The sequence below is a fragment of the Astyanax mexicanus genome, chromosome 7 (assembly GCF_023375975.1).
Source record: "Astyanax mexicanus isolate ESR-SI-001 chromosome 7, AstMex3_surface, whole genome shotgun sequence".
NCBI lineage: Eukaryota > Metazoa > Chordata > Actinopteri > Characiformes > Acestrorhamphidae > Astyanax > Astyanax mexicanus.
Window position 1 is genome coordinate 47,548,522 of NC_064414.1, and position 12,742 is coordinate 47,561,263.

General features: G+C 37.5%; 1 protein-coding gene across 3 annotated transcripts in view; it reads left to right on the plus strand.

The window, feature by feature from the left end:
- LOC103040350 (dual specificity testis-specific protein kinase 2-like) overlaps nucleotides 1–12,742 on the plus strand; it is a 28,501-nt gene that overhangs the window by 6,550 nt on the left and 9,209 nt on the right. For all 3 annotated transcript variants that reach the window (XM_022684494.2, XM_049481147.1, XM_049481148.1), the window contains exons 3-8: nucleotides 7,189–7,310; nucleotides 8,337–8,385; nucleotides 8,499–8,645; nucleotides 9,352–9,434; nucleotides 10,567–10,657; nucleotides 11,616–11,699. In XM_022684494.2, coding sequence (XP_022540215.2) covers nucleotides 7,189–7,310; nucleotides 8,337–8,385; nucleotides 8,499–8,645; nucleotides 9,352–9,434; nucleotides 10,567–10,657; nucleotides 11,616–11,699 — 576 coding nt within the window. The remainder of the gene's footprint in view (nucleotides 1–7,188; nucleotides 7,311–8,336; nucleotides 8,386–8,498; nucleotides 8,646–9,351; nucleotides 9,435–10,566; nucleotides 10,658–11,615; nucleotides 11,700–12,742) is intronic.

The following is a 12,742-nucleotide window of genomic DNA, read 5'->3' on the forward strand; positions in this document are numbered from 1 at the left end:
GTGAACTTTGTGCACTATGCTCCTCAGCATCCGCTGACCCCGCTCTTATTTTACACTGACAGAGCACAGAGTCGCTCTCGTTCCCAGTCTCTTCCACTGTGTTATAATATCACTGACAGTTGGCTGTGGAATATTTAGAAGTGAGTAGTGAAATTTCACGACTGGACTTGTTGCGCTGGTGCTGCATCCTATCACAGTACCACACTGGAGTTCACTGAGCTTATGGAGCCCCAAAATGCCTTCAAACTGCCCTGCACATGTCTCTTATAAACAGGGTTCTTTATTTGAACTAAAAGTGGTTCTTCTGTTCTCTCACTCAAAGAACCCTGTGTAGCATCTTTATTTTAAGACTCTGATAGATCACTCCAAACAGAATAAATCTGAACAGCAACTGTTCAAGTTCATTGATCACAGCTGGATTAGTAAAACCATGTAAGCTGAGGAGAATTTATAGATTAATCTGATTTTTAGCTGCTGTTTGTGCTCTGGACTGAAGTGATATTGATCAGAATATTAATCAGGTTGTAATTCTCACGTTTTACATTGACGTCTTTAGTAGCAGGGAGGCTAAATCGTATTTCAGGGCTCTGGAGGATGACCTCTAATTGGAGCTTTTTAGCATGTGACATTTTGTGTTTGGTATTCGCCCTGTGCCGTCTCTCTCTCTCTCTCTCCCTCTCTCTCTCTCTCTCTCTCTCTCTCTCTTTCTCTGTGTGTGTGTGTGTGATTAATGGGACGGTATGATATATTTATACAGTTTGAATAGGAGCTCTGCCAGGCCTGAACATGATTTGCCTACGCAGATCAGTCTGTGGGAATTGGGTCAATATGAAAAGTGCAGAATGAGAATTGATTGTTTTAAGAGTGTTTGTAGGAGAGGGAACAGATGACAGTAGGAATAAAGTGGTTATTTAATTTATTGTCAGACTAGTTTTAACAATTATGTGTTGGAACTGTTTTTGCTTCACGATGCGCAACCATAATTACAAATCATATTGCGTTATACTCATTAACTTCAGACTAACATCAAATGTTGTGTGACTTGCGATACTTCAGAGTCAATAAAGTATCTGTCTATAGCCCTATCCGGACGGGATTAGTTTCTCAGGGGGTCCTGTGGTAATTTTCTCTTTTATGGGGGGTTCTCTGTGATTTTATTCCTGTCCGGAATGACCATGTACGTGTTTTTCTCAGACATCCTCTGAGAAAATTACAGGTTGAATTATCTACTGTTTTTCACTGAACTCTGTGGTGCTTTATTTCAGTTCAGATCAACATCTCTGAGTTTGTCATCTCAGGTTTAATAAAATAGCTATTTGTCCACTGTTGCATACTGTAATTACACTTTTGGCGTGCGTTTCCATGAAGATCCACATAAACACAACAGCGGGTGGAAATGGAGGAGCTACTGAACGCGATGTCATGTGACTGAGAAAGCAAAAAAACTGCTCCTCCTGTTTTTTCAATTGCAGTCCAGATGCAGGAGTTTTATCACTGAGTAGAAGCATGAAATATTTTTCGTGGACGTCCCCCCAAGATACTAATTTCATCCGGCTAGGGTTTAAGCTGGACTAAAAGTAGTAACTCTGACCAGGCTGTATGTTGTGTTACTGGGCTCTGTTTAAACCTGATTTTAACAAATATCTTGAGTGACCTTCAATAATAATCTGGGGTGATCAAGCTGAAGTTCAGAGAAAACCGCCTGCTTGTTTTATTTCCTGACAAGTTTATCTGGTGACTGTAGCCTGCCTTATCTTACTTTTGGTTGTTGTGGTCTTTTAGTCAGACTCTTTGATATTATTTATTTAATTTACGCAGACAACACACATTAATCAGCATAACTGGTTCATAATTTAAATGTGCCAGATCTGCAGTCCCTGTGCAGGTAGATGTTATCTAAAAGGAACAGTCCTTACAAATGTTCACCTTCAGAAGCCTTGTGTGCATTTCGTCTGTAAGGTTTCATGATTATCGCTGTAACCCTGATTAAACTGCTTATTTTATGATGCATATAATTGAAATGGAGGCTTGCAGTACAATTATTTATAATTTTAAGATAATATTAAGTAAGTTTCTTGGGCTAACATTTAAAATCCATCTTTTTTTGCGCTAAGAATGTTAATACTTTTCTTTGTTGAGAGCTTTTTTGTTTAATGCTTCCAATAGGGTCTTAGGTACTTTTTCATGGTAATTGTTCCATAATTTTAGTGAACGTTTTTAATGCATGACCTTCACATACTATGGCTGTTAGTACTTTTACTTATTTAAAGGCTCTGAACACTTTCTTTACCTATGGTGACAACGTGCAAATCAACATGCTTTATTTCTATAACATTTTATAGTTCTTTTTCACGCTTAATCAAATTCTCTTTGGGTTAACTGTACAATACAGTGAAAGCCATGATCTTTCTGATATGGTTGTGGAACCATGAACATATCATACTGTTACAACCCTAACCAAGTGCAATCTTGCCAAGACCTTTTAAGAGGAGGTGGTCTTGAATTGGTCCCAAGCCTGCCTGATGAGAATGTGATCAGACCCAACTATCATGTTAAAATGAACAGAAATATACAAATGTCCAGAAGACAGGACCTTTTTTCTGTATTTACTTTCCTGTGCTTGGATTGTGGTGCACTTTAATTTTTCTTTGCTGTGAAAACAAACCAGGACAACGCTCTATATCTTTAAACTCATTAACTGATTTGGACCAGAGCAATCTAAACTGTATGTGAGAAAAGTGGCATAAAGGTTGCATTTAACCATATCAAGCCTCCTTAATACCAGTGATGGACCTCCACAGCAATTACATCATCTCAACAGACTTGTAGAAACAGAGTTTCTTTCCTCAGCGCCTTTCTTGTTTGCATTAGACAATCCGTATGATCTTAACATTTGAACATCCTGACCACACATACACAGCAAGAGACTGATATAGTAAATGTGTATGATTCCCTTTCTACAGTCAGTACATCTTAACACAAGTGGCCTCTGGAGACTCATGGTAGTGGCAGGTGTAAATAGCTTTACGTCTCACTGTCTGCTTGGGTTTAGATCACTACAGACCGATGTTACTAACAGGTGTGATTCGTGGGCTTATTTTAGATTGTACAGGTCTGTGCAAAAGACAGAGCACACTTCATTTATTTAATTTCCAGTTAAACAGTTATTAGTAGGGGTGTCACAATTTTAATATTTTATCGAAATCGATCGAAATTATGTCGTGGTCTCGAGCATCGAAGTCAAAAAGATGATCGACGATCCCTCTCTCTAATCTACGCAAGCGCATGCGCGCTACGCAAATGGCGCAGCACACTGTAGCCGACGCCGCGGTCTCTGTGACTGCTCAAAGAGCAGCCTTTTCTCCAGAGAATGTGGACATTCTCATCTTCTTAAAGAAAAACTTGAAAATATAAAAATAACAGTTGTTTTGTTTAGCCTCAAATATTTTAATAGTTGCAGTACCTTAAGGAGCATCTTTCTCTCAGATAAAGTTAATAATATATCTTTGTTAAAGAAAAAACTTGTCATTCTCAGGGGGCTGAGTCTTATTTTTCATGTTTAACTGTTATAGTAGGACAGAGTTCAGTAATGTTAAGGCTCTAATTGTTCTATTATTTTGTACATGACTGTTCCTGTATTTTTTATTATGTATTTTATGTTGCACAATTGCTGTTTTAATAGTGCACACTGCTGCTTCCAAAAAAGCCACTAGATTGCATTACATATATATCTTAATTCAATTATTTAAATTTGACCATTAGTGCCTAATGTGGTGTATAACAGATCACTTCCCACCTTTTGAAATAAGATATTGTAAATTTGATGAATCAAACCAATTACTGACCATAGACTAATCTAAAACTGGCATAGGCCTCTCTGCTGTAAAAAAAAAAAGAAAATCGAGAATTGAATCGAATTGAGGATTTAGAGAATCGTGACACCCCTAGTTATTAGATACAAATAATTAGACAGCTCTGACCAATCAGGGGACACAATGTGCTTGCGTGGTTTGTTGGTGCATATTTCGGTGCGCTTAGGTTTATGCCTGTGTGAAACCAAACCAAACAGAGGGAGAAACGCTTTAAATAAATAAACTCATCTACTGATCCGGACCATTAAAACCAACTACAGGTGTGAAAACGCACTCAGATATCCCAAACACAGTCACTGATATTAAGGTCTAAAGCTGAACATACTAAGATTGATGAGTGGAAGTTGTTTTAGCTCTTTAGTTTAAACACTATGTTTACTGAATTAGGTTTTAAAATGGGATTATGTTGTGCAGTGCTTGCAGATGAAAATGAGGCAATCTAAAAATTCTCTGTTAAATGTTGAGACTTAACTCTGTCTAGCTCCTCAGAGACTGGAGAATGGACCCAGACTGGAGTTAAGTGGTTTGTGAACATTACTTTCTCTTTCATTTTCTCAGTAAGAGCTTCTTTATCAGCTCAATATCCTGTCAGACCCACAGTGATGAGTCATTATCTCTCAGTGGACAGAGATGGCAGTGGTATCTTAATAAAAATCCAAAGCCGGAGTGGAGCTGGAATTTCACATCTTCATTTCACATCAAATATGAAGTGCTGTTTATCTGATGGGGTAATGTTGTACATTTAGCTTGATGGGTTCTGTGGTTGTTATAGTGTTGCTTGGTTTTCGTAGTGCAGTATAACGTTACACTGCAACATCCAGTAATTAGCAAAAAATAGTAATTATACAAAAAAAAAAGTTTCATATCTCCAAGAGTATCGTTATCGCAAAAATAACATGAAATATCGGGTTTATAAATGGTTTACAATTAGTTTATTAATGGTTACTAATTAGGTTGTAAATGCCTTAAAAATCATTAATAATCAGTTATAACACATACGTAGAAAGAGCGACAATATAGACGGCTGCGGATTCACTATTTGGCAAACAACAGGTCATTTTTGCCCTTTCTACTGATGGTTTATAACTGATTATTAATGATTTTTAAGGCATTTACAACCTAATTAGTAACCATTAATAAACTAATTGTAAACCATTTATAAACCCTTTATAAAGGTAGTCTTATTTTAAAGTGGTACCGAAATATGTCCTGAAAAATTATTTCAATCTTATTAAGTTGTAATATGCATGGGTGGCAGAATTCTTAGTAAACAGTGATCACAGCAAGAGCAGCGAAACTAAAGCCTTTAAAATACAGATTCTTTAAGTTAAAGAGACAGGCTGCATCTGCCCGACTGACGGACACATCGCTGCTCACTGTGCCTCTGCTCATTTAGTACGTGCTGAGAGGCTGACAGGCCTGTGTGGGAGTTCCTGTGGTCTGTGTGTGTGTTGTTAGAGAGTGTGTGTTAGTGTGTGTGTGTGTATGATGTCATTGTGACGGTGCCCCGGATTCCGGCAGGTCAGGTGGGATGATGGGAAATCCAGAAAGCCTATTAGTGCTGAGCGCCACTAATACCCCCCCACACACACTGTACTGACTGTGCGTACACACACTCTCTCTCTTTCTCTCTCTTTCTCTCTCTCTTAATGTCTTTGCTATCCTTTCTCTCTCTTTTTTTCTTTTAATAAAATAATTCACCCGTTTCTCTCACACATACTCCACTACCCCACTGACATCCAAACCCAGAAACCCACAGAACCTGCAGAGCGTCTCTGTCTTCAGGGCTTTTCTTCTTCAAACAACTTCTGCAGACTCCCTCAACATCTTCATCTTCCTTTCTTCTGTTTTACTGACTCTCTCTCCCTCTCTTCCTCCTCTCTTCTCATCCAGTCCATCTCTTTCTCTCTCGCTCCCTCCCTCAGTCTTCAATCCCCTTGCTAACGCCAGCTAATGCATGTTTTGACCGGCACTCTTGCCAGCATGTAACTTGGCAGCAGGACACACACACACACACGCACACACGCACAGATCTGATTATAGATATGTAGCTGAGTGGAGGTCATGCACACGGAGTGCCATGACCCATCAGCTTTCACTGCGCTGCAGTGCCAGCCGTGCAGGAGCTCGTTTTGTCAAGTGTGCACATGTGGGACAAGCGTGCAAACATTGGGGAATTAGTAGTGGCGGCCTACATTTACCAAGAACATTTGATCATTTATTAGTGGAAATGTTGTTGAAAGTTTTAATATAAAGGTCTCATTCCATTGTTTTGTTTTTTCAGTCATTTTAAAATGTCTAGTTGTGGTCTCTAGTATGAATGAATACCATGTGAGCTGGTTTTTGTGGAAAAAAAAAAGTGCTCCGGTGATCATGTATAATGCTGCTTTAGTCCGGTTGAGGAGTGGGAGAGGGGGAGAAACGATGGAATTTCGGCTCATGCTCATGAATATTCATACATTCAAACATATCGCCTCTGATTGGCGAACAGGACAGCGAGGCAGTGAGACAAACAACACTTAGAAACGTTTTAAAATAAAGATTTTTACAGTTATACACTAGTAACAGTCTTTACACATGTTGTAAAGTATCATATGAGATTGTAATTCCCTGCTAAGTGCAGTTCAGCCACTGACCTAGTCTCAGAGTCTCTTCAAAAAGCAAAATCCACTGGAGATCCTATTTAAACCTATAGTTTACACACATGGAGGTGGGTAGTCCAGGTCCAGAAAGTAAAAATCCACCCCTGCTGCCTGGCTGCCTGCCTTCAACTCTTCCTGTAAGTGGTCGCAAACCAAGATGGGTGACGCCATGAATACTAATTACGGGTTGATGTAGAAACAGGAACTCTTTCTGATTGATTCATTTTTTTCTGAATATTTTCTTTTACTAGCTACTGCAGACAATGGAGGCTGAGGAGGAGTTTTATATGCAGCATCATATACAACTAAGAGAGACCTATTGTTTTTCACAAAAACCTAGAAAAGTACATTTTGAGCTGGTACAGATAGTGGATCAGATGCAGCAGTGCTGCTGGAGTTTTTAAACACTGTGTTTAATCATCACTCACTGTCCTCCACTTTCTATTACCACTTTCTCGACCTACAGCTGTTCCATCCTGCGGGGTCCTTAGAATTTAAGAAATGGGTGAAAGGAGGATAATAAAAAAGTTTGTAGAAAAATAGAAAGATTACTGTGTGTTATTATAGAACTACAAAATGCAAAAAATCCAACATATCATCAGTGGAGCTAAATAATAAGTTTTCATATTAATAATTCAGTGCTTTGTCTCTGTGTGTGTGTGTGTGTGTTGCAGGTTCAGCACAGGATCACAGGGCAGGTGATGGCTCTGAAGATGAACACTCTGGCGAGCAATAAAGCGAACATGCTGAGAGAGGTGCAGCTAATGAACCGCCTCTGCCATCCCAACATCCTTAGGTATAAATCACTCTCACCCCTACACTGCACTACACTGTCTCCCTAAAGCTCTCTTAAGTAAATTTTGAATTGAGATTTTAAAAGTGACTGTATATATTCAGGCTGGATATTGCAGAATTCAAAAGCTGTGTTCAGACTAACGGTCCAAATCCAATATTTGGCTTTGCCAGATTGTATCCATATTGATTTTTGATCAGATTTCAGAAAATCTGATTTTTGGCATATTGAGACTATATAAAAAAAAAACACTTAAAATTTGATTGTATTTATATTGATTTTTGATAGTCTGTTTAGTTAATTGATTTTGTTGAGAGTCTGTTGGGTTTAGGTCCCCAGTTCCTCTCTTTCTGAATTAATAATTACTGATAAAAACACTCATTTGATGAGAAACAGCAGCAGGAGCTCCTCCGATAAAGTGCTGTTCTCATTTCTCTCCAGGCAGGACAGAGCATTTGATTGTATTTATATTGATTTTTGAGAAGAAAAAAAAAAAACATTCTAAATCTGATTTTGACACAACTTGATTTTTGTCCAGGTTTGGTTTTGTTAGTTTGGACAGAAAATAAAAATAGACTATATCCAACGAATTTGGCATAGTCTGGACTGCAAAGGAAAAAATGACTTGAAATCAGATTTTGTCATATTTACATTGATTCATACAGATATTTTAATAGTCTAGGCAATTAAAATAACATAGTTGGATTTTTGCCGTATCTGTATTGTGTCCAGGTTAATATTTGATTGTTTGGACAGAATATAAACACTCAAAATTATTTTTTTTATCCAGATTGATTTAGAAAGGTCAGGACAGATTAAAAATACTTGAAATCCGATTTCTCCAGTGTCAAGCTAGGACCTTACATACAGATGCATCTAAAAAAAAATAATATAATTGAAAAGTTAGTTGGAGAGCACTCAACCCAACAGATCTGATTTAATAAACAGGTCAGATTGATCTGCAGTGTGAACACAGTCTGGGTAACGGATGACGGGTCACACATTCTCTTCTTCTCCTGTTTCTCTCAGGTTTTTGGGGGTGTGTGTCCACGAAGGCCAACTCCACGCTCTGACTGAGGTAAGATTTCCAGGTTTCCATAGTAACTGAGTCCTGTAGCGGCTCCTCGGGCTGGAGACGGGATATGAAGTTCTTCCATGATGTGATTGTCTTTCTGGTTGTCATGGTTACAGTATATCAACGGGGGCAATCTGGAGCAGCTGCTGGACAGTGATATGTACCTGTCGTGGGCGGTGAGGATCGGCCTGTCTCTGGACATCGCGCGGGGGCTGCAGTACCTCCACAGCAAGGGCATCTTCCACCGAGACCTTACGTCCAAGGTACTCCAGCACACACACACACACACACACACACACACACACATACGGTTTAGAACAAAAAAGAAAAATAGGACACCGCATGAAAATCTGAACACTTGCAACTAAAGAAATGTCTTTTAAACATCATGTACACAATTAAAATGAAGTTTTCTTAATATGAAAAAGTTAGGACACCCATACACTCATACTGAGTTTAATTCAACTCGTTGGGTGGATGAGAGCTGGGTTAAATTAAGTCACTGAAATAATGTAATCATTTTAAATATTACATTAAATATATACAGTACCAGACAAGTGTGGACACACCTTGTTCAATTTTTTAATTATTTATTTCTTACTTTTAATAAATTTGTTTATTTTAGATAAACATTAAGACATAAAAACAATAGAATTATGTAGTAAACAGTAAAGAAGTGTTTGTCCTCCACAACCCCTTGATCTAAACCGGATGAACTGAGATGGTGATTTGGGATAAGCTGGAGCTTCACAGCATGAAGAATCTAAAGTATAAACATATTCTGGTTTGTTTAACACTTTGTCTTTACTAAATACTTCTGTATGTGTTCCTGTATAGCTATAATATCGTCTTCGATATGAAATCTACAATCTAAAAAATCATAAAAAGAAAGAAAACACATTAAATGAGAAGAAGAGTGCGCATTGTGTACACAGTTAATGTAAAGTCTTTACCGTATTCTGTTTACAGAACTGTCTGGTGCGCTGTGATAACGGCTCTTTCACCGCTGTGGTTGGAGACTTTGGGCTGGCTGAGAAAATCCCGGATTACAGGTCAGAGCCTCTCCCATTGCTACAAATATTTTAGTAATTCAGGCATTAGTATTAAAATCAGCCACAATTCTCTTCTTTCTCCAGTTAACAAATAAATTTAATTCAGTGTGCATTAAAATAATATTTTAAGCTACAGTATTAATATATTTAAAAGGACTATAGTTACTCTCTTATGCTGAATAAATGATTATGCGCTCAGGACCGATTCTGGGCTCCTCTGGGGGACGAGTAACTTTTCTCCGAGCTCTGGATCTACTGAGCAATTTCATCCGTTTCTTTTCTGTGTGAATAATTGCTAATAAAACACTCATACGATGAGGAACAGCAGCAGGAGCTCCTCATGTTATGATCCTCATGTTACTCAAGGCAGAACTTGTGGAGGACTCCACAGAGCTAAGCTATCATCACTCCAGTATGTTAGCTTGTTATGCTAACTGGCTAGCATTAGCTAGCGAGCTGTGCCAGTGTGCTTCTTTGGCAGTGCTGTTAAACAGTGCTACGCAGCGCCTCTAGTGGTATGGCGGTATGTGAAAAATGCAGCTGGTACACCGCACAGCACTAAATACAAGTTATGAAATTGTTGTCATTTGTGTTTTATCAAGATTTTAAGCTTTAAATATTTACAGTTATATTCCCACAGTAAGACACAAGCATTACTGAGCTGCTTACTGAATTTATTTGATTAAATTTTAAATTTGGTATCTATTCAGCAATGTATTGCATCATAAACCATGTTAACAACTCTGCTGCACCTTACAGAGCAGCTGCATGTGGTTTGAGTGTGTTGAAAGAAGTTTAAAAGTATATATTTACAAAAACGACTGGTTGAATTTGGAACTTTTTGTGTTTTCTTGTAGTGTTAGCATCTTAGTTGCAGTGGAAACCTAAAGATGCAAAATTTGGACACCGAACATGTCATGCTTGTATTCTTACATCTGTGGAAAAATTATTATTATTTTTTTTTTTTTTTTTTTTTTTTTTTTTTGTGGTAAAGCTTAATTTGTGTGATTTGGAAAACATCACACTCAAAATAGAAATATGCTTAGAGTTCTCTCTGTGTTCAGTAAATTCAAATCAATCTCCACTGATTTACAAATGAAACTTACAAATGCGTAATTTGTTTTATTTACAGTGATGGAGTGGATAAACAGCCTCTGGCAGTGGTGGGTTCTCCCTATTGGATGGCTCCAGAGGTGCTGCGAGGAGAGTTCTACAATGAGAAGGTATTACTAACACTTTAAATCAAGAACTTATGAAGTTATAGATCTAATCATAATTAGATAAAACATTTACCTAATCACATACTATTTTCCTTAAGCCATGATCACAAAATAAATCACAAAAATCTTTGGGTCACGGTTTTAGAGTTTAGCGAAAGCATGAGTAGAAGCAATATCCTTGTGAAAGGATTTTTTTTCCCTTGTTTTTACGAACTTGAACTTAATTTATTTGTTCTAGAATGATGTTGAGGCAGATGCTCTCATCATGGTGTATCTCATTGAATTTAATGCAATTTTTCCCAAAAGTTTTAAAGTTTTAAAAGTATTCACATTCCTTACTCTGTAGTTAGAAGTTTAGATACTAGAGTTTGGAGAGTTTGGAGAGAATTTGGAGAGTAAACTCAAGCTTTTACTCTTAAGGGAAAAGTGTAAAAGTACTGGTTCCAAACTACCTTAAGTATAAAGGTAAAATTAATGTAAGGAGAAAAAAATAAAGCCATTATATCTGGAGTTCTCTTGAGTCTCTGCACGGATCATCTTCACACTAGACTACATACGTTATGTGTGCAGGTGTGATGGATCACAGTATAAACCAATAGGGTGTCGGAATGGTATATGTTTATACTGTCTACATCCAATCCTAATCAGATTTACTCTATCTGGATGGGGGTTTTATTGAAGGAGGAGAAGCTGGAATGAAAACCAGCTAAAATTCAATTTTTTTTAATGTAAGGGGTAGAAAGTTCAGATAATTGTGTGAAAATGTAAGGAGTAGAAGTAAAAACTAATCTGAAAAAAAAAACTACTCGATATCTCTGAATTTTGCTTAATTTAATTACATTAAAATTGTACCTTTACCTAAAATTGTGTGATTTACTGTAGCCCTCCATGTCTGAATTTACCGTAATTGTTCACTGAACACAGTAACTGATCACTGGGTCACTGGATTTTTCTCCGACAGGTGGATGTTTTTGCATACGGCATCATTCTGTGTGAGATCATCGCTCGTATTGAGGCCGACCCAGATGTGCTTCCTCGAACAGAGGTACTGCTGAAGATTTGTTTTGCACTTTCACACACAGTGTACCCACAATCGCACATCTGAAAGCTTCTGCTCGCTGTATCTGAAGAGTGTGGTTGTAGTGAGAGTTATAATATGTGTATGCAGTTTCATATTCATGTTTCATTTGGTGGTTCTGCAATTATCTGTGTAAAAGGATCTCCTGGTTACTGCAGCATCAGCAGCAGTGGTGAATGTTTCATGTGTGCTAAATGCAAATGGAACTCTAATCTCCTGTTTGGAGTATGAGGGTTTTTATGTCGGTGCCATTTGGCACAACAGGCTCTCAAATCACAGATATTCATTGTGAAGAGAGGGGGGGGGGGCTTTATACTGTTTGTATCTCTGTCTTTGTCCTACTAGTGCATCTAAAAAACATAAGAACATTATTGAAAAGTTATATTATATAGATGTATTACACACAGAGATATCTATTTTAAAAGTGTATTTCTTTTATTATTGATGATTATGGCTTACAGCCAATGAAAACCCAAAAATCAGTATCTCAGGAAAAATTATAATATTATATCAGATCAATTGGTACTTTTGGCAGTGTGGGCGGGGTGCCAATTCCTGCTGGAAAATTAAATCCTTATCTCTATAAAATGTTGTCAGCAGGGGAAAGCATGAAGTGCTGTAAGATTTTCTCTGCACTGACTTTGTACTTGATAAAACACAGTGGACCAACACCAGCAGATGACCATTTTTATAGAGATGTGGATTTCATTTTCCAGCAGGATTTGGCACACTGCCCACATTGCCAAAAGTACCAATTGGTCTTATATAGTATTCTAGTTTTCTGAGACACTGATTTTTGGGTTTTCATTGGCTGTAAGCTTCATAATCATCAACAATAAAACAAATAAACACTTAAAATAGATTACTCTGTGTTTAATACATCTATATAATATATGAGTTTTATATTTTTGAACTGAATTACAGAAATCAAGTAACTTTTCAATGATATATTTTTGTAAGATATATTAGTACTTTACTATACTTTTCAAAGCCAAAAAAATTAGGATTAC